The sequence below is a fragment of the Asparagus officinalis genome, chromosome 8 (assembly GCF_001876935.1).
Source record: "Asparagus officinalis chromosome 8, Aspof.V1, whole genome shotgun sequence".
Taxonomy (NCBI): domain Eukaryota; kingdom Viridiplantae; phylum Streptophyta; class Magnoliopsida; order Asparagales; family Asparagaceae; genus Asparagus; species Asparagus officinalis.
In genome coordinates this window covers 12,505,268-12,530,698 of record NC_033801.1, presented here as the reverse complement: position 1 = coordinate 12,530,698, position 25,431 = coordinate 12,505,268, and the positions used below count along the sequence as shown (strand labels likewise).

Genomic DNA, 25,431 nt, shown 5'->3' with positions numbered 1-25,431 from the left:
TGAGGTTCAATAATGGTTCAATATTCAAAATTAGGGTCAAAATTTTTTTTTTATTCTAGAACAAATTCTTGTTCTTTTTTAATATCATATAAAAGGAAACAAAGAAATAGAATGCAATAGAATGCTCACGCCTGTAAAATGAAAACTTTGTCACATATGACATATTGGGTTACTTCCAAGTCTTATCAATTGTAAATTAATCTTACTTGAAGAATTTCTCAGGGTCAAATTTCACTTTGGACTTTTGTTTGGATCATTCACAGAGTTTTTTTTTTCTTTCAAGTTTTAAAATTGTTTTTATTTGGTTAACGCAAGTTTTTCTATTGAATATTATTCACTCAATGATCACCAATCTTGGAGTAGTTTGTGATCGGTTAAATAAAAAAGCCCCTAAATCTTTAATATTTCGAAACTAGTCCCTCAAATCATCAAAAAATTGCATTAAGCTTTTCAATTCTTATAACTTGATTTAAAAGCCCCTTAAGTCATCTAAAGTGCTATTAGTTCCTCAAATTTTTATAAGTTGTTTCAAGTTAATCCTACAATTAATAAAAGCAATGAAATGCAAGAATTGCGGAACCTTATGGCTTCCAATTATTTGAGGGAATAATTCCAAAATATTAAAAGATTGAAGGGGGAAAACAATGCTCATAGTGAGTAAGGTTCTTTCCCATTTTCACTCCATATTTTTCAGTCAGAAGGTAAACCATATTTAAAAATGGTAACGAGGGGGTACTTTGCATCTTTTTAAAAAAACTTTTCCAAATTTCTAAATTTTGTTACTCAAAAACATATCCTCCACTATCTTTCCACATTCTTGCATGACATCATTTAATATGAAATTAATATGGACCCACAAAATTATTGGGTTATTTTCTGGGTGTTGCACTTTAACCACCACGTGAACTTTACTCTGTCGTCCGCCTATTTAAATACAAGCACAGCAGGCTACCCTCCCACTTATTCGTTCTTCTTCCTCATCACTCTCTCTCTCTCTCATTTCTTGAAATCGAAAAATAAAAATAAAAATAAAAATAAAAATAAAAATAAAACCATTCGATCGGAAAACAAAATCACAAAAGAATGGATCCTTTCTTGATTCGATTCGTCCTCGCGGTGTTTCTCTCGTCCTTGATCGCGATCAGAGCTTTGAAGCGCAAGTCTCTGGATCGATCGGGAGCTCTCGCTGGGTTCTTGGTGATGGCGGTTCACTTCTGCGCCGGTTTCAGGTCCGATTCTTGAAGAAAGTGTGTTATTTTTTCTATTTTAATTTGTTTTTTCATAGGTTTTTGGCGTTTTTACTGTTGAAGGTTTGGATTTTTACTGCTGGTGTTCTTCTTCTCGTCGTCGAAGCTCACGAAGGTGGGAGAAGAGAGGAAGAGGAAATTGGAGGAGGATTTCAGAGAAGGAGGCCAGCGCAATTGGTGAGATTTCTTTAATGTGAAGTTTAGTCTTTTAGGTATGTTTGGGATGGAGGGTAGAGAGGGGGGGGGGGGGGAGAGAAATGTAATTTTAACCTTGTTTGGGTTTGCATTTAGGAAGGTGAAGGAGGGGGAATGGGAAAAAATTGTGCAAAAATGTTACTTCCCCTTCCTTCCCTTCCCTAATAGCCTGTTGGATGGAGGGTAGTTGCTTTGGCCTTCCATTTAGAAGGTAGGAGAGGGGAATAGGGGGGGGGGGGGGTGGGATTGAACTAAAATCTTACCCCCCAAATTGAGGGGTAAAGAAGGGGAAGAGAAGGAAGGGAAAATACCTTCCCTTAGGCATCTCCCAAACACACCATTAGTGTTTCTTTTGATTATCGATTTGGTTTTTGATATTAGAGCCCTGTTTCTGAGGAGAAATTTGGCATCGTTTGTATAACTACTGTGTCCTTGAGAGCATATGATGATTTTTTTTTCCAATAATTTAATGTTTCATTTATTGATTTCGATTTTGCCTTAGTCACCTGAAATCATGTGATTAATTAGTGGAGTTCTATGGTCAGGTTAGTTCTTCAACTGAAAGTTTGATTATTGATTTTTGTTTTGACTTACGACGACCACGAGCTTAAGGAGGGGAGATTTGTTTGTCCAAGCTGTTGACTTTGGAAGAATCTTGTGCATGATAATCTTAGAAGAAAACATTGTAGTAGATTTTAGATTTTGGATGTATCCAATTCAGGGCCGGCCCCGAGGTTTGGGTTGCCCTAGCCCATTTCAATTTTGGTTGCCTCTTATATTAAAAATTTGTTACGAACAACAACGATAAAAAATCTGATGAATACACGATATTAATCAACACGAATCTATTATCTAAACTGGTTCAACTTCTTGATTGAACTAGTTCTAAGCATCCAGTCATTAATGTTTATAAATAAAATAACAGATATTTTTTTAATAAAATAGATTACTGAAAGAAGATCGAGAAACAAGAACACCAATCAATTGCACGCAAGTGCTTTTCAAAATTTAAGACGCGGTTTGTTGGGTCAGAACATATTATGAGCACCTGGTTCACCACACATTTGTGTATTTCAAATACCCAAAGGGAGCAATCAGTGGAAGTCAAGGTATCAACTGGTATAGTGATAGGTATTGAATACTATTTGCTTACACTTACAGCCAGGTCGGTAGCAACCAAGCTAGTAACAGGTCACAAGCATGACGATGAAGAAAGCCTCCCAAACAAAACAATGAAAGGTTTACTACTTGCAAAACTATCCGCTGATAATGAAGTCAACGCTGTATGATTAGCCAAATGAAAGGTAAATATTATGCTATGGGCAACAAGAAACCCACACAAAGATGGCAATGCAAATAAAGATGCAACAAAACAAAACTAACTCCTACGATGAAGGTCAGTAGATGTGAGTCAAGCAGGTAGATCAATATCGACATTGCAACCAAGATAACTGCATCAAAGAAACTGAAGTTGACTCAGTCATAAAAACTAGATGTGATGTCCAAAAGGTTCTAGGTTCAAATCGAATAAGAAGCTAACTTCATCATTAGCTCGCTTATTGCAACAAAATAGGTATTAATGGATCTAGGTTCAATTAGCCACAGTGGAAGCAGGACTTCTGCTTAGAAATTCTGACTTAAGGAAATCAAGCAACGAGAAGATATAACAAATGCAATCAGAACTCAGCATTAAAATAAGGGAAAAGATGAGATCTTGATCGAATCCGTACCGTCTTCGAGAGGGACGAGGCACTCGTAGGAGATCTCGAACTGGAACCAATTGAGAAACGCCACAGGGTTGTCGAGTACTGTCACGTTCGTGATGTTGACCGCGCTCATCTCGAAAACCCTAGGCCCCCAAAACCCTCATCAACGCCCCCATCAAAACCCTAGCCGCCAAAATCGTCAGAGATAGAAGAAGAAAGCGGGAGGAGGCGAGATGATGGTCCGATTACAGCTGTTGATTTTGGCGGCTATTGGATGAGGGAAATATGTAGCTGCGGTCAGAAGAAAGGGATGGGTTGCCCTCCGGCCCTGGGTTGCCCCAGCCCCGGGGCTTGGTGGGCTTACCCCAGGGCCGGCCCTGATCCAATTCAAGATCCCTTCCCTGCTCTTTACAGTCGAGTACTCTACCAACCTTGAGTATAGTTGTTCACTTACTAAAGAGGGCTCCTTTCTTTAGAGGGATCCAAGTTCTAGAAGGTGATATGTGTCATTCCCCAGGAAAACAAAAGAAATGCAAGTGGGAAAGAAAGGAAAAGTATGACGAAGATAAGAGAGAATTTTCCTAACTAAAATGGTCACTGTATGACGTTGCTGCGGTAATATAATTTTCGAAATGGTTGGATCAGGTTCATCTGAATTCATTAAGGCTCAAATAATTTGGGCATTGAACGTAGGTCATACATGGGTTCAGTCCTGAAGTTAGGGCTATGACTTATGAGGAGAGCGCAAGAGATGATTTAGCAGAGCCGAAGGGGCGTTTTTTTCCTAGGCAGAAGAGCTATATCTGGAAGTGTAGAACTTCAAGTTCCGGAATGGAGTTGCTAGGAATTTATGCTTATGCTGATGATGAAAATAGGGAGATGCATTGACTTAGGTGGAGTTGTGGAATTAAACAGACACAATAAGTGAAATGTCACAGATTAGATGAAGTCTCTAACAGTTAGTTCGTGAAGAATAAGGTCTATCATTAAGTTGACATTGCTCCAGGGAAAAATTTAGTTGACAACCGAAACCAGATTCATGGTCTCCAATTGCACACGAAGTGGAGGATTTTCTAGTCCTTATTGTAATCAAAGTGTAGGGCTTGATTGTTGGGGTCCAGGCTGAATGGAAGAGTGAAGGAGCTCATCCTGAGTTAGCCTGGTAACGCTTTGTTGACCAGTGAAGGGGAAGGAAGAAATTTTGAGATAATCTGAGAGAAGAGAAGAAAAACACAATGGAATGCATGTTGCTCAGGGCTATGTATCATGTAGTTCTGCACCTCTCTTGCAATTTGCTATGTCCATCAAATTTGGACCTCACCTATTACGTTCTTCAATTAGATTCTTCCTCCAGATTGCTTCTCGCATCTCATATCATTAAGGAGTATTTTGCTTTCCTTGTTACCTTGCTTCATTAGCTAAAAAGAACTCAACTTCATTAATGAAAGAAAATATAAATAATGTTCACGTGTCATTATTACGTTTGCATACTTCTATAAGATAGTACTTGTTTAGAATTATCAGATAACCAGTTTATTCCAGCTTATCTGTTGTAGTGTATATCAAGCTAACAATGTACATCAAGAAAACTTAACATTGATGAGTACAATAACCTTTTTTCCCTACTTGAACAAACTGTTAGTGACAACTGTCCATTGGATATAAATCTATCTATTACAAGTTCTTTGCAAAGGGACATTCCTTATACTGATCTAGCAAATATGATTGTTAGAAAATCTTGAAATGGTTGCATCAAACTTTTTATCTCAAATTTGTTTGATTCCTAGATTGGAAGTTTTATTGAGGTCCAAAATTCTGTTATGAAGCTTAGCTTCCCTCTACAATTCAAGTTCTTTTACGATTTTAATCCATCAAACATTAGGATAGATGTATTTATATGGTTTGGTTAATGTGACACTTTGTTGTAACTAAGGCGCGTGACTAGGCTTCCATTTCAAAAGTCAGAAAAGTCAGAATATGCAAACTGTGCCTTCATAATATGACACTTCATCGCAACTAAGACATGATTAAGGCTTCCACTTCGCAAGTCAAACTATGCAAATTATGCCTTTATAATTGTCGGTTGTGTTTTCTTCCACATTTCTAATATGGAATCTGCCTCATTCACAGGGTGCAGGTTCTATCCAACAGTGCAATTGCGACCATTATGCTGCTTGTACTCGCCCTGTATCAGGAACAGCAATGGTGCCTAAACACAAAAGAATCAATTGTTATAACTGGCCTTATTGGTGGAATTATTGGACATTACGCCTGCTGCAATGGTGATACTTGGTCATCAGAAATTGGAATACTGAGCAGTGGAGAACCTCGTCTTATCACAACCTTCAAGGTATATATATTTTATTTTCAGTTGATAATACATCACCTTCAAATTCAACAGAGTGGTTAACTAGTCTATCCATGTTGGCTTTTTCGGAGCTCTTGTTTGTGCTAGTGGCTATTTCTTCATACATGTGGTTATCTGGAAGGTACAACTTCAGGCTTTTGTGGCTGTGGCTAATGAATGGCAGGACCCCAAGAAATATATTCTAGCTCATCATTCAAGTGCATTCCCTCCCTTCCCTCCACACTCCTTCCCCCTCTGCACACACATAGTGGGAGAGGGGAAAGGTATTCTCATGTTGCATCTTATTATAAACTCCTGATAAACTCTAAGCTCCAAATAGAAATCCTGAACTGATACATGTTTGTTACTTATGCTACATCTAATAACAAACATATGCTTTAAAGTTGTCCACTCTGAAAATGGATTTACAAACAAGCCTTATAAGTTCTAAGTTCCAACTCATGCCAATGTGGATTTAAATGCAACTGTAATTGTTTACAATTTAACTCGTTACATTTGAAATCTGTTTTTATGCAAGTAGGACTGATTACTTAACTGTGAAGGATATCGTGCATTTTCTTTTAAGTTTTCTGTATATTTTTCCATTATAAATGTTTTTGTTCCAATTAATTAGTCTCTCTAAATGATCCTCTTCCTTTTCAGTTTGCTTACATTATCTGTTTTCATGTTTGGGTGGCAATCATATTTGAAGGGCAATCCTATTTGACAGAAAACATGCCTTAACATAAATCTCCTAAGTGGTGGTCATTTCAGATACTAGTTTGATTGCAGATTATTCTTGGACTGGTATCTTTCTCATTTTCACCCATTTTAACTTTTTGATTAAGTTTGAGTATTCTCAACTCTCCCATAGATCATTAAACATTTCCAACAAAGTTCATGAACCGAAGCAGCACACATGATAGAAAGAACCCTACAATGCAACTATTCTCCTACATATGTTTGTCATAAATAACCGACAGGAGGTTAAACATCGCTCTCATTTTGTACAAAAGGAGTTATAGATTTCCTATCATTTAATGTTTGTCTGATGACATTTCCATGTGTTCATAGCCATTGCTACCTACACTTCGACTGCCAAACTGTTAGAAATAGTCTTTAGCAAGGAGATGGAGAGGTGCAATGTGCCTCTCGCAATTTGAAGCAAAGAACACCAACTCCCTGCCCACACCCTCCCTTCCTGTGGCAGACACAAAAGTTGTGATAATGAAACAAATAAAAACAATGCAAAATGCCCTTGCGTATTTACTATTTATACGTTGAGGCAGAATTTGCTTGTTTATCAACCCTCAATGATTTTTGCCCTCAGCCATCTGGAACTTAAGCAACAATATCTGTGGGATCTTTATAATAGTCAAATATGTGTTATCTGAACATTGCATTTGGATTTTTTTTTTCAATATTTAGTTATGACAAAGTTGACATGATGATTACATTCAAGCAAGGTTGGATATAAAAATGTAAAACACAACCTGATGTTCACTTATCCAGGTGATGTGATATTGTGCTTTGCGTCCAGTTACATATCTTGAACGAAACAGTTATTAAAAAAATACGAAGAAAAGGGAAACTAAGAAATATAGGGGAAAATAAAATAAAAGCAGTATGACATGTCATTAACTGTGCTTTTTAATAGCTGGAATTTCATTCCACGTGGAGAATGCTGTAATATTTCAAGGTGACTACAAATGTGATTTTTAATTGTGATATTATTATTGTAATCAGATATTATATCCAATTTGTATTAGGGTCTTACATGGGATGTCACTGGTCTTTCTCATACCTTATTAGAAAGCAGATCAGATTGGCTATAAAGTTCCAGCAAACAACAATTTATTGTTTTTGAAATATTGAGATCATGCAAAACTGAATACTCTGAATTCGTTTTATCAGAAAGTTCGGAAAGGTACAAATGGTGCGGTCTCCAACGAAGGTCTTCTAGCCGCCGCAGCAGCTGGCTTTGTTGTTGGGCTGGCTTATGTTGCGGTGGGGTTGGTATCAGCTGAATGTGCTAGTGATGCATCTTGGAGGCAACTCCTAGTTATACCTCTTGCCACAGCATCTGGCTTGTTGGGAAGTCTTATCGATTCATTGTTGGGTGCAACAGTTCAGTACAGTGGATACTGCAATGTCCGCCGTAAGGTAACATATTGAGTTTCATCAATCCCTTTGCCTCCAAACCTTAAAAAGTTGCACGGGTTCATTCTGTAAGAACATTTGTTTCCCTAGTTTTTAATAGACTGTGATTTTGCTGTTGTGTAGGTGGTCAGCAAAAAATCACCAACCGTGAAGAGAATCTCTGGAGTGGACATCCTCGACAATAATGCTGTGAATGCAGTATCAATACTGCTCACCTCACTGCTTACAGGGCTAGCATGCCTGTACATCTTCTAAAGGCTTCAATAGTTGAGCAGGCGATTCTTTTCTTCGGCAATATTCTCATTCCCTTTGGTCGGTAATACTGTCCCTGATACGGGAAAAACCTCAGAAATGGTTGTAAAATGCTTGTTGTTGTACCATAAATGTAACGCGCAACACAAATTGTAGAAGAGTTTTGAAGGGTTCTTGGATCAAGTGGATGGTGGGCTAATCATCAAACTAGGATCCGCGTGCCACATCCAAAGGTATCGGGGACCATTGCCTGAAGCAACAGAAAGTTGCATGTGCTGCTATGTACAACTATTTTTTCGATGCTGAAGACTCTGCATGTTACCCTGTGAATTAGATTGTGCATCGTAAACATATCTTGTTTGACCTGCTGAATGTAAGACTCTGCATGTTACCCTGTGAATTAGATTGTGCATCGTAAACATATCTTGTTTGACCTGCTGAATGTAGATAGCTAATGAGCCTTACCTAAGTGGGATTGTGCATCGTAAACATATCTTGTTTGACCTGCTGAATGTAGATAGCTAATGAGCCTTACCTAAGTGGTGTCTGAGTCTGCAGCAAATTGATGAGGTTATGTGCAGCATTTTAACAGAATTGGACGGAACTCGATCAAAGTTAATTGTCGTGATAGAAGCATGCTAGGACTATCCGTTCTACTTTCTTTTCCTATTTCCTTCTGAGAAGTTGATTGGAAGCAATGTAGAGATTAAATGTAGAGATTACACCGTGATTTAAGCCCGTAGGATACTTCGCCAAATTGATCGTCTATTCCAGCCTCCAGCTACCAATAAAAACATTCAGAAAATCTGACTAACAGCGCCTAAGAAAAAGTGGGAGAAATTGCCTAATTACTCACGTAAACCAAACATCTAACGACAGCATAAACAGCTTAGGTCTATCAGCCAATGATCATAATGAATCGCAACCAGTACTCTTTCTCAAGGTTATTATCTCTACATCATCTGCATAGCTCAACTATGAACTCTTATCTAAACTTCCAATATGGGAGAACAATAAGTCGGATCAAAATAAATTTTCAACAGGGAAACAAGAACCAACAGGATTACCCTGGGCATCTGCCATGTATTCTCTCGGCAATTTCGGCTTCAGTACAGACCCACTACCCTCCCACAAACATGATGCCTTCTTCCAACAGCACCAATTCAACTTTAGTTACAGCAAGAAGATAATAGTAACAATATTACCATAATACAAAAGAAGCTAAAAAAATCAAAAGGGGGAAAAAAACAAGAACCTCCAGAACATCCCCTGCTTATCTCTTTAACTAAGAGAAGTGGCAACACGAGAAACTGGAACTGGCCTCACCAGGACGGCAGTGTTCCCAGTCACCGGCTTTGAGGAGGCAGCAGCCTCCAGTCGCTCCCATGTAATCCTCCGCTTCTCTTCTATCGATTTCTTCATCTCTTCCTCATCCTCGAATTTTCTCAGGCACTCGGAGAATAGATCCTCGTCCATCTCAGATAGCATCTTTCTTGCGTTTATTGTGAGGTTAAGAACTGCTTGGTTCCAGTGGTTCTTGGAGTTCCTTTCTATGGCTGGAACAATGAGGGGCATGATCACGTGACGGTTTTGTGCAACCATGCCAATTATGTGGTCATTGTTCCAAAGGAAAAGGGCCCTTTCAGCAACCTGAAATTTTAAGCATTGCATATTCAGTGATAAAGCAGTAAATGAGCAACAACATAAATGCTGCTTGAACATTGATTTATATACGCAATGGTTCTTGCTGATTAAGTTGTCTCCAGTAGACAGTTTGACTGCTTTTTATATGATAGAACAAAGCTAATCGAAGAAACTAATGCACCAAGCAGCGTGATACAATAACTTCATGAGAAGATTCCAGTGGAAAAACGAAAAACCAAAAACATATGTTATCATCATCACCGAACACTTCCCGTCAACATCATAATTAGATTCTACCTCCTTTTTGTCGCACCATAGATGAACTTGTTAGGAATATACAAGAGGGCCTAAGGTGCAAGTTGTTCCCAGTCACGTCATTTTGCCAATGATACCACATCTGTTGACAAGCCTAGAGTATGCAAATTTAAAAGTAGAAATATGGAGAAAGAAGTTCTAGAAACTGCATGATTTGGATTCAGCATTACAGAGAGATAGCACACTTGAAATGTAGCTTTGGCAGAACTATAAAATGCGAGTTTCAAATGTATGGCCAAAAATACAGAAGAGTGATAATTTCATTACTCAATCTTTTTGTAGCACAAGAGCTTTCATTAATTGGGATCAAAAACTCATAATGATTTCAGAAGGATGTCGTCGGAATCTACCAGAGAGTTATGAGTATATTTAACTGTCAAACGTTCATAAAGTTGAACTAAAACTTCTATAAGAATGCTACACAAACCGACCAATATTAAGTGGTAATGACACTTCAGAAGCAACATGCCAAATCAGTACAGCTGGCATGATAATATTGAGATAGATGAGCAGTAAAATAGATAGACTAATAAGTGAGTACACCTATAATCAGTTACTGACAGCTTTATAGAAAAGTAGATGATGGATTCATTTAAAATGGTTAAGACATGCAAAGAAGACCAATGGCTTTCAAAAATTAAAAGATGGTAATAGGATCATAGTTGAATGCTAGTTATGACTATGGATAGGCTAAGACAAACATAGTCTAACCAATCAAATAGGCATGAAGTGATGAAAAGGGATTCATTTAGCCAACCCGAACTACGGGCATACAATATTTATTGATGTTGTTGGCATTGCAACACCTAATTAAACAACATAATACTTCCTGACATGATGAGTAGGCAAATGCAACAAATCGTAAACCTTGAAGAAAACAATCATGGGTCATCTGCGGTGACAATGGTCGATGACAAGAAACAATATGACTACTTCAATCAAATATAAATGTCAACGCAATGATATGCAAGTCTCTTTCTAGTTCCAAAGCAAATTGTATTGCACAAACATCTAAGAAATAACTCCATACCTTCACAAGGAACTGGGTCCAGGAGCATAGCTATTGACAGAAAATTGCATAACGCAAAAAGAAAATGCGAACAGGAGGTAGAGAGGAATTCAAATATCCTAGTTTCAAGTCCTAAAGGGCATACAAATTACTGCTCTTTAGAAAATACTACCAGAAGAAATTATAGTTATTCAAAAGAACAAGAAGACTGTAGCCCAACAATATTAAAAAAAATGAGTGCTTTGCATTGCTCACATTGGAGCTCAGCAAAGTAGTTTTTCCATGTGAGGAGAGTGAAAAAGGCTAGTCCAAAACTCAGTCCCTTGATACAAACTGGGATTTTATATTCCAACATGTCACATTCTATGAGGTTTTATGCTTGTAAGATAATGGTCATATTAAGAGGGTTTACCAGAGACCATACACACTTCAGGACTCTTCCTAGCTAGCCTAATTCTCTATATTTTGCTTGTTATCTTACCAATAAAACATATCAATTGGACTTATTATCATCATAGAAGCATTGTGACATAAACAGGCTTCTCATTGAGTGCAACTCCAGATGCAAGGCCCCATGGAAGCATTCACAAATCTTATCATCACCTATAAGCTAACACAGATGATAAACCCTACAGGTTGGTGCCAAATTTGGTGAGGAAGCATGGATAAAGGAGGGGCTTCCCAAAAACCATATTATATTTAGTTAGCCTATAGATAAACTACTCTATCAGCTCTTACTGGAAGGATGATTATGCTCATATAGCAAAACAGAAACCCTTGAACTAAAAGGAGAATTACAAACTAGAGGAAGATGATAAACTTCTTATAAATAATCCTATACCATATTGATTCTGGTCCAAATCCGACCACTGACTATAAGAGTGTCTTGTTGCAAGTGAAACAGACTTGTTGTTTAGTAGTTTCAGGCTTTCAGCATTAAGCAAAACTACTAATGTGCACTTTCCAATCAAGCAAGGAGAATATCATTTAGTTGCCAAGATGTTTCAGTTATACAACTGATACATCATGCAGATCAAGGAGGGATGGAACCATGAGAGAAAGATGCACTTGCCATATTCTTTATCACTTTCAGTAAGATATGAGACCCAGATCATTTCATGTTAATGCAACAATATTAAATAAAACCCCAATTTGGAATTAGTTAACAGCAATTCAGGTTGAATTGACCAATAACTTAAAAGATTAAGAAGTACTATCTATCATATTATTTAAAAACAGAAACCATGCAACTCTTGTATTATCTGTGAACAATAAACTATTAATTATCTGTAGAAAGTTGTAGCCAACAGATCGAATGCGTAATTGCACTGTAGCAGCGCTTTTTCTCCTTACTATAGGAAGGTGGAGTTCAAAGACCTTTTACTAATTTGTCATGAAAACTACAAAACAGAAATCAAAATGATGATTCAAAGTACACAAACAAGTGTTGTTTGAGAGCCAATTTACAGACTTAAAGGTTCATGCAATAGAAACCTAGAATTAAGAGAGGACTAGGTGCACCAGGTAGAAAGGAAAGACGGTGATTTACCTGAAAATGGGAGCTATTGAGGCAGTACCCAATTCTCCGGAATAATGGGACCATACACTTCTGGAACTCCACCACATTTGTTGATTCCAAAACTTCTTCCAACTCGCTTAAAAACATCACCTCCTTCTGACTATTTGTCACTGGCCAATACTTCAACAAGCCCCTGATAACTGTACTAGCCAACTTTGGCTCCTTCTCTACAAACTGAGTCACACAGTAGGTCAACTGCTGAAGATAAGTCCCCACTGACTTTGGTTTGTGCAGAGGAATCAAAGCTCTCCATAAGAAAATCTTGTGCTCTTCCTTTAATGGCAGAGCAAACCCACTTATCACACTCCCAAAAACCTCCAATAATTCTCCAATCCCATTATGCCTATCGGTTTCAAACACAAACCGATAAAATATATTGCTCACCGACTTCCGAATGAAAGGCCGGTGAACCATAAACTTCCCATATAACTTATGCAATATAGTCTTCAAGCAATCCCTCTCTCTTGGATCCTCTGAATCAAACAACTCGAGCAATCTCAAAATGAAGGAATGGTCAAAATACTTCTTCGCAACCTTTGCATCGAGCAAGGTGGATCCAACTAACTTAAGCAGCAAATCATACACCAACTGCAAATGCGACCAAGCTGGATCAAACATGGGCTCTTCTTCTTCAGCCTCCCCTCCACCCGAATTTGATCGGTAATTTGGAGGGAAAGCCCTAAACAAGTTGGCTGCAAACATCTTGCAACTTGCCGAAATCATCTGCTCGGTGAATTTAGGGGGACCCGTATTGACATATTCGATAAGATCAATAAGGGTATGCTTCTTTATATCCTTTTCGGCAAGATTTTTATTCGGGTCGGAGAAATCAAAGGTTGCACAACAAAGGGTCAGCTTGCTAATAAAAAGGTTGGATTTTTCTTGGCTGGTGACATCCTTGAAAGCTAACAGAGGCTCAATTCCAGCAACAAAGTTAGACGGGAAGACAGCAGAAGAGGTCCTCTTCGGATTGGCCGAGCGACCGCCAGCAGCATTGTTGCTGTTGCTGATTGATCGCTGGATTGAGTTCTCATCAGAGCTGCCACTGTTTGAACGATGGTGATGATGGTTTGAGGCATCTGAATGTGAACTGGATTTAGCTGATTTTTTGGGCAATTTGCTGAAAAGTTGCTTCCACATGGTGATAAATCCGATAAGGCCACAAACAAAAACCCTAGACCAACATTAACAGCCGTACTGTTCGAATTTCAAGCGGAAGGAACCTAAATTGATTCAAATGAAGAATACAGTACTAAGTTTACTTGTAAGGGAATGATTCAGAACCCTAGATTCCACGATGAAACAAGAAAAGAGGCAGCTTTTTTTGACCTTTTAACTGCAATCAACCGCATAAACCCCGAGACAAATCGCTACGTATTACTAAAAAAAGGAAAGGAACCATAAATTTCAGCAATGTCGTTACACTGGAACAGGAAAAAAACCCCTCAAATTCCTAGATCTTGAGCAAACAAACCCTAGAAATTACCAGAAACAGCCAAATTTTCGAAGATCTGAACAAATCGAAGGAAAAATCTTGAGATCTGGCGATAAGAATCATGAAGGGATGAAGACGCCGGCGAGATCGGCCAATGCCATTGAGATCGGATTAGATCTCGAGAGCTTGCGAGACCGAGACAGAGAGCAGTGAAGACAGATAATGGACGAAGAGCAGAAAAAATTTAGATATAGCCCCTCAAAAATTTCTTATTGTACTATCAAACCGTTTAAAAATGATTGAAAGGGACAGTTCTAACCTGCGCCGGCGTCATCCTTCGTCTATCTGGACCGTTAATTTCCTCGATCTTGTCCACGTGGCGAACGAGGATCTTGGGCGCCGTTTAGGAGATAATTGAGGTGTAGCTTAGCTTATATGGTTCTCGTGAAAGGGACAAGTGTACCTCGTGTAAGAGAGCGGGTAGATGGAAATAATTCGAGGGTGGGGGGGATAGCGGGTAGACCGACATGAGGACCCCAGGATTTGATAAGTTTTGTTATTATTTTATTAAAGGATGGATTAGATGTGTGATGTGACATTTGCTGGGGTTGAAGGCTTCAGATAAATTCTTAACTCACATCTCTCACTTTAGTTATTAAAAAAAAAGCCTTAAAACATATGCTTAAGTAATAAATGATCTTTATCTAATAAGTACCTTACGTAACTTAGGGTCTGTTCGTTTGCCTAAAAAAAAAAGAGGGAAATCAAAGAAATGAAAAACTATTAAAATGAAGAATTGTTTTTGGAGTGTTTGGTTGGCTAAAAAAGAAGGAAATCAAATAAATAAAATTGAAATGATGTTAGTTGTCACCTATTATTGGATGATGTTTGTGATTTTTTAAGAACACTAGTTTTGGAGTGTTCGGTTGGCGAAAAAAAATAAGGAAATGAATTATAAGAAACCTATTTCCTGTAGTTTCTTGTTTTCTTTTGTTCGGTTCATTCTTAAAAATAAGAAATGAAATGAGATGAGATGAGTTGTCATTGTATTATTGGGTGATGTAAAGAAAGATTAAGAAAAGTGGTTTCATAACTTTTTGGGATGAAAATGAAGAAATGAAATGTTAATGAGATGAGGTGAATTGTTATAATATTTTATTGGATGATGTGAGTGATTTGAAATGATGAGAAGAGATGAGTTGAGTGATGTTTGGATGAAAATAATATTTTATTAGATGTGATGGATGAGTTGTTAGATGAAAATAATATTTTATTAGATGTGATGGATGAGTGGTTAGATGAAAATCATATTTTATTAGATGATGTGAATGAGTTGTTGGATGGAAATAATATTTTATTGGATGTTGTGGGTGAGTTTTAGGGATGGAAATGGAGGAAATGGTGAGTTTTGAGATTTTCACCATTTCCATTTTTATTTCTTGGTTTTTAGAAAACAAACGAACAGGCCCTTATTAGAAGACATCATCCAGCAAGATCATGTCTACATAACTTTCATCTGGGAAATTAATACAAAAGCGGATCACATGGTGAGTTTATATTCCACATGGTAATAGTACAAGCCGCTTACATTTTTGACGCGTAAAGTGTTTCCTATCAATAAATCCTTATTGTGTCTATTCCGATAGTTATAACAATATATATTTATAGTATATATATATATACTATAAAATACTTTATATAATTAATTATTATGGTACTATATATAGTAAAAAATGCTTATATATATACCTATATATATATATTACTATAGTATATATATATATATAACTAAGTACTGATATAACAATCAAGCCCCGCTACATTTTTGACCCGTGCCGTAAGTGTTTCCTAATGCATAAATTATTGTGTCATTATTCGATATATATATATATATATATAGTATAATATAATATATATATATATATATACTATATCAATATATATCGTAATATTATATATAATATATTACTTACGTATAAATACAATGGTGGATATAGAATGAATCTAATCCTACGGTGAGGCCCCCTCCCAACTAGAAGCCTCCTTCAATTTTTCCTAAAGGACAGCCGGCCTACCAAATCACTACCATTTCTTAGATTTTTTTTAACAATTGCTCCGTTGAACTCTGGATCTCACCACGTTCTTAAGCCAAACACACCATTTTAGGTGAACCCGGTTGTTTTTGACCCTTTTATGCCACTTGCCTGCAATTTTAAACGGTTCGAATTGAATAGAACTTTTTGCATCGGCTCAAGAATAGTCAAAACAACCGGTTACCCATAATTGTTTGTGTTTGGCGTTTAAGAACGGTGTAGATCGAAGGTTAACTGGACGGGCGGATCGCTAAAAAAAATGTTAGAAATTATGTGATTTTAGGCCACGTCCTTAGGTGGAGCCTAGGGTGTCAGCCTTAGATTCACTTTTCCTATATATATATATATATACTATAGTATATATATTAATTTATATATATATATATATATATATATATAATATATGTATATATATATACAGTTCGTTTCTCATGCGGACCAGTGCGTACGCATTCAGCCTGTTTCAGTGATTTTAGGGTTTTTTTGAGAAAATCCTCCGACAATGGTAAGCGAGCTCGTGATCGTACAGCGGGGACTTTTTTGAAAAAAATCACCAAAATCAAATCCCCATCCTCGTGACTCTCTCTCTCTCTTCTCGTTCCAAAACCCTTATCCCCAAAATCAAATCCCCATCACCCTTCTCCTCCTCCATCAAGCCACCGACCTACACCAACTCCGGCGACCGCGACATCCCTATCACCGCCGACGAAGACGCCGACGCCCAAACACACGACACTGACGCCGACGCCCCCAAACACCCTTCTCCTCCGCCTCGTCGTCGACTCCTCCTCCGCCGCTGCTCCGCCCCGTCGCCAACTTGTCTGCGAGGTTCACTGTAACAACTCATCTCAGGCTCTTTCTCTTCTCTTTCCTCAATTTTTTTTGAAATATACTTTAAAATTGATGCTTAAGATATATGCTGAATCTAGTTAAAGATGAATTTGTTTCGGATTTGAGCTGGAATTTGGTGTTTGTGGGTCTTATGCTGTTCAATTTGGTCAATTATTAGTAAAAAATCACATCTTGTTAAGTAAATCGGAAGATCAAATTTGGTTTATTGTTGGTTGAATCATGAAAACCCTTATCTTGATCTAAATGGGTTAAGAGAGAGAGATTGAAGCAGCAAAATGATAAAAAAAATTTTGTTTCAATTTTATATTAGATGAATTTTCTAGCATTGGTTAGATTCATTAGGGATAGTTTCATTTTGTTTATTGTACCATCTCTCTTTGTTGAAATGAAATGCAAGATTCATTTGATTAGAGTATTTAATCTCCATTTTGTTTGCATCTATGCTAGTGACAGATGAATCGTTTTCTATACCTTTGTTATGATGTAAGTCTTTATTCTGTTTCAAGCTTGCTTGCTTGCTTGTTATGAATGTAAGTTATATTCTATTTCTTGTTTCCTAACTTATATTTGAAACCTTTTAGGTGGATGTCTCTTTGACTTTTCAGGTGAACCTTGCTGGTCTATTGTTGCTTACAGTGTTGAAGATGTTGAGAGGTTTTTCAGGGAAACCATTGAGAATAGGTTATCATTTTTACTCACTAGTATATCCCTATAATGTGTGTAATGTTGCTTGAGAATAGGTGGGCTCAGCTTTATCTATCATTTTAGCTTGTATCATATATTTTCAAACAGCTATGATGAATTGACCTGGTCGACATGTAGCGTGAATAATCCTTTTGATTGTGTAGAATAGGAGTGCCCATTTATGTTGAAGCTTGATATCTACAGCTTACCAGCTTGATATAGAGTTTGACGAAGGAAGTATGTTGTGGAAATGGCTAACTGTTATAGCTTTTTTGTTGTCTTTTTGTTTAGCCATGAAAGAAATTATGTGATGCAACTTGATGTGGTGGAATGAAACAAGACTTTGTAAGTGAGGAAAATACTTTGATGGCCTATGTACTTTGATGTGCTGGAATGAAACAAGAAATTATGTTATGTATTTTGTGATCTTAGTTCGTATCAAGAATATGGCCTCATTTATTGCTCTTGTGTTTATTTTCATTTGGGCCTATGGACATGTAAAGGCATTGTATGTTCTTCCGCTAAAACAATATAAGACAGTTAGATATGCATTTTATTGTTTCGTGTGTTTGGATTATAATTCTATAAGTTCAGTTACGTATGCATGTTCATGTAAGGGCAGTGGACATGGTCACCAGTGGACATGGTTATCTTAGTTTGGATTAAAATTTGGACTCAGTCACAGCTTTTCAACCAGTAACATATAATTTGGACTCAATCCTAGCTTGACATGGTTATCTTAGTTTGGATTAAAATTTGGACTCAGTCCCAGCTTTTCAACCAGTGACATATAATTTGGACTCAGTCCCAGCTTTTCAACCAGGAACTGTTTCAGAACTTGTTTCTTTACACCAATGACTTGCAGTATAATTTGGACTCAGTCCCAGCTCTTCTACAGTGTACACCAATGACTTGCAGAACACCAAAATCTAACATATGCTATAATACAGATACACCAATGACTTGTTTCTTTACAAGCTGTTACAGTTAAATAAAGATACACCAAAATCAAACAAAGTAATAATACACATATACCAAAATCAAACATATGCTATCGATCACGCTAGCTAAATTCAGGCTGAAGCTTTCTGAAGCAGATGATATTATGAAATCCATTAATCTGTTAAATTAAAATCCATCAATCTGTCAAACATATGCCACTTCATGCAGTTGCTCCTGCTGCCGCCTTCTCCTAACAAGAAGTCCAACAAAGCCAAAAGCTCAGCATCATCTTCCATGTCTCAAAACACTGACGCATATCACCATCTCGATATGTTACTGTTGATCGTAGACACTACACCAAAAAAGAAGGAGATTAGAGTGCATTCTTCCAATTAATTTAATACAAGTGAATCCAACAAAATGTAATTAAGATTTAATAACTGAAACATTGCAAAAGGAAACAAACAGAACAACCATGTAATACCTGTGCGTTAATGTGTCTCCCAGGATCACTGTATAGCAACTTTGTAGCCTTTATGTGTCTCCCAGGATCCAAAAAAGAAATCCTCACCTCCCGGTCTTGTTGAGGCTTTTTCCTTGCACCAAAGCAGCACCAACTCATGTCGAAACGTGTTTCTGAAAATGTTGCCCTGTATAATTTGGATGCACTCTGTAGATATACAAAGTATTAATTCATTTTGCCAGCCCCGATACAATGAGTAAAGATTAGAAAGTAAATATGGCGTGTCCATTTCTTACGCAAACATGTAAACTTGTCTAATTATTATTTTCTTTAGTTACGTCAAATATTGTCGAATTAAAAATATGTAACACGGAGCTTCATCAAATTCTCCAAAATTGAACCAACTATGACTAAGATTGGCATGTAGGAATATGTAATCATAGATGCAGTGAAGCTAACAGCTTACTAACGTCCATGGAAGCCCAAGTCACCACATAATACTCAAATCTAATGTCGTCGATGAAAATTATGTACTGTATCTTCCCTTTCCTATAGATGATCAACCCTCTTAAAAAGACAGAAAAATAATCATTAGATTGTTAATCAGCGGAAATCCACCAATTCCATTAGCACATAGAACTATTAGATCCAATATTTTGCAAAATTTGACGACTTTTATTCATCTGAACTAAACTAAGGACATGATGTGCACCCCCTGGAAAAATCTACAAAAATGCATAAATAGATATATCCTCCATTGAAAATAACATATGCAGATAGCCAAGAGCTGATCCAATAAATAAATAAATAATAAAATGTATACATATGGATACTTGTACGTAAATCTGATGAATACATATTAATCACCCAATTCATGTCAAACGTAAAATGAAACTATCCCTAATGAATCTAACCAATGCTAGAAAATTCATCTAATATAAAATTGAAACAAAAAAAACTTATCATTTTGCTGCTTCAATCTCTCTCTCTTAACCCATTTAGATCAAGATAAGGGTTTTCATGATTCAACCAACAATAAACCAAATTTGATCTTCCGATTTACTTAACAAGATGTGATTTTTTACTAATAATTGACCAAATTGAACAGCATAAGACCCACAAACACCAAATTCCAGCTCAAATCCGAAACAAATTCATCTTTAACTAGATTCAGCATATATCTTAAGCATCAATTTTAAAGTATATTTCAAAAAAATTTTGAGGAAAGAGAAGAGAAAGAACCTGAGATGGGTTGCTACAGTGAACCTCGCAGACAAGTTGGCGACGGGGCGGAGCAGCGGCGGAGGAGGAGTCGACGACAGGGCAGAGGAGCGGCGGAGGAGGAGTCGGTGACGGGGCGAAGGAGTGGCGGAGGAGGAGTCGACGACGGGGCAGATGAGCGGCGGAGGAGGAGTCGGCGACGAGGCGGAGGAGAAGGGTGTTTGGGGGCGTCGGCGTCGGTGTCGTGTGTTTGGGGGCGTCGGCGTCTTCGTCGGCGGTGATAGGGATGTCGCGGTCGCCGGAGTTGGTGTAGGTCGGTGGCTTGATGGAGGAGGAGAAGGGTGATGGGGATTTGATTTTGGGGATAAGGGTTTTGGAATGAGAAGAGAGAGAGAGAGTCACGAGGATGGGGATTTGATTTCGGTGATTTTTTTCAAAAAAGTCCCCGCTGTACGATCACGAGCTCGCTTACCATTGTCGGAGGATTTTCTCAAAAAAACCCTAAAATCACTGAAACAGGCTGAATGCGTACGCACTGGTCCGCATGAGAAACGAACTGTATATATATATACATATATATATATATATATATTATATATATATAAATATTTTAATATATATAATATATGATATATATATATATATATATAATATACAGAAACATGGAAGAGGCTGGCCAGCTCAATGGCCCCATGAGCTGACAGCTATGACATGTACCCACCTACTAGTCACATCTAGTAGGGGGCTCACATGTCATAGAGCTGTCAGCTCACGGGGCCGTGAGCGGCCAGCTCTTCTCCAGGCAACCTGACTATATATATATTATATATATATATATATATAATATATATATATAGTATATATATATATATATATATATAATGAGAAAAATGGAGAAACTGGTAACAAGTGCTCCAAGCACTTGGCTAGTGGATGTGGCCTAATCTGTCGCTACATCTACATTGGCGTTGGTGAAGGATTGTTGAGGCTCTATTCTTCGAGTGTGAATGGTATGGGGTAAGATTAGGCCACATCACTACCAAGTTGCTTTAAGCAACTTTGGTACAAGGTTCTCTATATTGTCTTCTCTCTACTCTCTTCTCTCTATATATAATTATATATATATTATATATATATATATATATATATATTTATATATATATATATTATATATATATATATATATATATATACACACAAGCACACACACCTTAAGTTGACATAAGTTTCACCTATATATAATAGAGCAAGACTCTATCAACTTAAAGTTGGATGTCCACTAAGTTCTAGCCACACATATTATTATTAATAAACACCAGCCTTTTTTATAATACATAGGATTCATAGACAATATGAGTGGTTAAAAACTTTGGTGGACACACTATTCTCCTATCCCTTAAAGTTGACACAGAGTTTTCACCTGTATATATATATAATTATATATATATATTATAGTATATATATCATATATATATATATATATATACCAGACACATTTATTAATATATAACACCTTTTTGTATAATTACAAGGATCCTGCAATATGGAGTGGGTCCAAAACTTTGGTGGACACACTATTTCCCTGATCCACTTAAGTTGACGACCACGGAAAAGTTTCACCTATATATATATATATATATATATATATATAGTATATATATAGTATATTATATATATATATATATATATATATATATATATATAAGAAAATATATGAACTCGGTATGAAGTACAAATTCGAGGTGAAGTGACTCATTTTTATCCGCTCTCTAGCTCATATGAATGCGGTCTCCCATTTGAAGGAGTGAATATGAATATATCATCTCACTATTAAACACAAGAACTAATGTTTGGTACCAAGTTCTTCCTATTTCTCTATATATATTATAGTGTCATGTGGCTATACATGTTATGTAAAACATATACGATTTTTCTAATGGATGTTTATGAACACCCGTTATAGAATGAGAGAAATGTAAAGAGAAATGAATAATAAGAGGGCTCCTAGCCTCCTCTTGAGTTGCAATAATATCTTTTATTATCCTATGTCTCACATCTCCTAATGGATACCCAGGACATCCATTGAAAAATCCATATTTAGGATTCCAAAACATTTTTTGGGACTAATTTCTTACTATTTTTTTCCTCAAAATTTACTTTTAAGGAATAAAGGAATAAGAACTATAAGTTTCTAGTAGTTCAGTTTGCACCTTTATCAATCAAAATCCAGAATGTAGAGACTTCAGATCAAATTAGCACAAAGTGCTTTTCCTGCTAATATTATGCAGAGAGGACTTTATTGAGTAGGAAAAAGAATTTTGCCGGGATGAAGCAGATTGCCTAACTTTTTGCTGAAGATCTTCCTTAATTATTGATGCGGGGATAAAAAGAGTAGGTAAAGGAATATGACGGTAACAGAAGGACGAAACAAAGTAAAGGCCCAAAAGGATACAAGATTCTTTTTTCTACTTTTGCTCATGAAAATGAAATAATTATTTATGATCTTATGTGGCCCACAGCAAATGGTAGGTTTCTTCTTGGTTTCCAAGCACTTTTATGTTTATTTACCGCTATTAATAAGTGATGGTATTCTTACACCTAAATGAGTAAAAAATAATAAATGGTGATTGTATTGTCAGAACTAATTGCCATACAAAACCAGAACATGTTAACATAAAATGTACATTTCATTAATATAAGTACTAAGTGCTTGCCCGTACAAAAGGCTGTCCATTCAGATCCCGGCCCGTCCCGGAAACTCAGGACTAACCAGGCTCCGGGCCTAAGCCCGAGCTGTCTTGGTGAAGCCTAGGCTCGGTCCGGTATATATATATATATATATATATATAAGAGAAATGTGTATGCTTGGTACCAAGCATAAATTTTGTGTTTGGTAGTGAGGTGTCACATTCTCATTCACTCATTCAAATTCTCAACCACTCCCCAACCCATGTGAATGTGGGCCCTGATTTCAATGAGGGGAGGGGAATATGACACCTCACTACCAAGCACAAGTTTGTGCTTGGTACCAAGCATACACATTTCTCTCATATATATATATACTAGGTTTTATACACGTGGTTAAATACCATGATTAAGTATTTTTAGATTATTTTCTAACTAAAATTTATTCCTCAGTTCCACTTTAATAGCTTATGCTCACTTTTGTCTCTAACTTAATATTGCGATTATTTGTTTTCTTTGACGTTTGTTTAAATGGGCTACACCCAATTTAAAATTTCATGTTGATATTTGAATTGATAGAAAATAAATATAATTTGAAGCTAATTTAAATTTTTAAATTGTTTTGATTGACATGATACCAAGCTTTACTTGAGAAAGTACGATGTTACAAAAGTAAAAAATATTAAAATAATGTTATACAAGAAATGTGAATATTTAAAACCAATAAGTCAAAATGATTGGTTAAAAGTACACTAAAACGATACAAAAGAGAATATGAAGTTTGTTCCTAATTATTGATAGACTTCATAAGAAGTTATAAATTAAAGATTAATGCTAACTCTAGTATACTTTCATATGATAAAAGCATCTGCACAAGCATATAAAAATACTAAAATAAGCTCATAAAACTCTCTTCTAAAGATTTCTAAATTCACTCAAAATAATTAAACTATTCTATAAAATATTTAGAAAATATTATTTTTTATTCTTTCTGTTTTATTTTTTTATTGAGCTAAAATCAATCCTTTCTCACCTTTATCTTTTTCATAAACAATTCTAGAGTAGTGTCTTCATCATCTACTCCATTGTGACATCAAGCTAGAGTTGTATTTTTTGTGCTGTTATCTTTCTTGGGCTCGTTAATCTTTTATATTGTCGTTTAACTTTACAAAGAAGTTAAATGTATTTATGATGTTCAACACAAACTTCTTAAAATACAGACTTTGATTTTATTTATTATTTCAATGAGAATAAATATTAATCTCATATATATGAATATCTTTGTGTTTCTAATTTATTACTTAAATAAGATTAGGAGTTACCTTTTTTCTCTACAATGAATTCTTCCGATGTGCATCCAATAAGAGTTTCTGTTATGTCAATAATATTACATTTGCTCTATTACTCACATTTTTCACAAAGATCTAAACTAAAAATCTATATTTTTATTGATAATTTGTCTTAGATTATAATATTAATATTTAATTTCTTTAGTATTTGAAGAGCAAAATATGAAATTTATGAATGCTTACTAATTTTTCTTATATCTTTTATAGAGAATTCTCCTTTGTTAGGATAAAGTTATTAACTTAATCTTTAATGTAACTCAGTTGGTGTTTCTTTAATAGACATGTCTTATGTTAATACCAATTCAAATGGTTTATGGACGTTTTCTGATTTTTAGATTTATTTTCGTCACTTTTCCATTTGCAATGGAAAGAGCTTGATTTTTTTGAAGGATATCTCTGAACATTCTAATAGTATCTCCATACGTAATTCATTGTATTATTTTACTCTATAAATATTATTAACATAAGAGATTAATGTTTCTAAATTATAATCAATTAATGCTAAGCTATTATTGTTTGCGTCGAAAGTTGGTTTTGCTGTGGAATTCATTATATCTTCGATCGATTACAATAAATTCAAAGAAATAGTCTTTTTATAAGACCTCTTTTATACAATAAAAGAAAATTACAACTCTTGAGAAACAAACGCAGGATCGTTGTTTGGATCGCTGCTTGCGTGGGATCTTTTCCTGTGCCAGGAGCGCTTTGACTCGTGGACCACCAAATCACAGATTCTGATTGAATCGTGAGGGGTTTGATGATTCTTCCTTCGTTTATCGAAGTGAGAATTTGAAACGATATCTTATCAAAGTAAGATAGTCGTTCTTCTTGAGATCAAGTCAAAGCTCGAATCTCAAGGGATTGCCAGAAGCTCAGGAACTCTGCTCTCTCTGCTCTGAAATCAGTCTGGAAATATGCTCGATGATCAGCCCCCCTAACAAATGATCACAGGGGGGTATTTATAGACCCTGGACGAATAACCACTTTCGAGACAGTGTTTGCTATCTCGGCGGTCGAGACAGCAAAGACTGTCTCGGGTTCCGAGACAGTAAACACTGTCTCGGGTTCCGAGACAGTAAATGCTGTCTCGGAAATCCTCAACCGTCCAGCAGTTTTCTTGTAACTGCCTTCCCACGTTTTACAACTCCGTTATTTTGGCAGTTATCAACGTGATTCTCGCCCACAACGTTTCCCATGTTCTTTGGCAGTTAATAGCCACGTGTCGGCGGTTTATAAAACAGTTTCTGAGCCTT

The 25,431-nt window shown here is 36.4% G+C and overlaps 2 protein-coding genes across 2 annotated transcripts; one reads left to right on the top strand and one right to left on the bottom strand.

The window, feature by feature from the left end:
- Window positions 978–8,237, top strand: LOC109820045 (protein PGR-like). Its single transcript, XM_020386101.1, has 5 exons — window positions 978–1,229; window positions 1,311–1,424; window positions 5,279–5,498; window positions 7,410–7,658; window positions 7,779–8,237. Exons 1-5 carry the CDS (start codon window positions 1,084–1,086, stop codon window positions 7,908–7,910), a joined length of 861 nt encoding a protein of 286 aa, XP_020241690.1. The 5' UTR covers window positions 978–1,083; the 3' UTR covers window positions 7,911–8,237.
- LOC109820044 (serine/threonine protein phosphatase 2A 57 kDa regulatory subunit B' iota isoform) lies at window positions 8,939–14,127 on the bottom strand. Its single transcript, XM_020386100.1, has 2 exons — window positions 12,425–14,127; window positions 8,939–9,557 (listed from the first exon to the last, which is right to left on the bottom strand). Exons 1-2 carry the CDS (start codon window positions 13,592–13,594, stop codon window positions 9,189–9,191), a joined length of 1,539 nt encoding a protein of 512 aa, XP_020241689.1. The 5' UTR covers window positions 13,595–14,127; the 3' UTR covers window positions 8,939–9,188.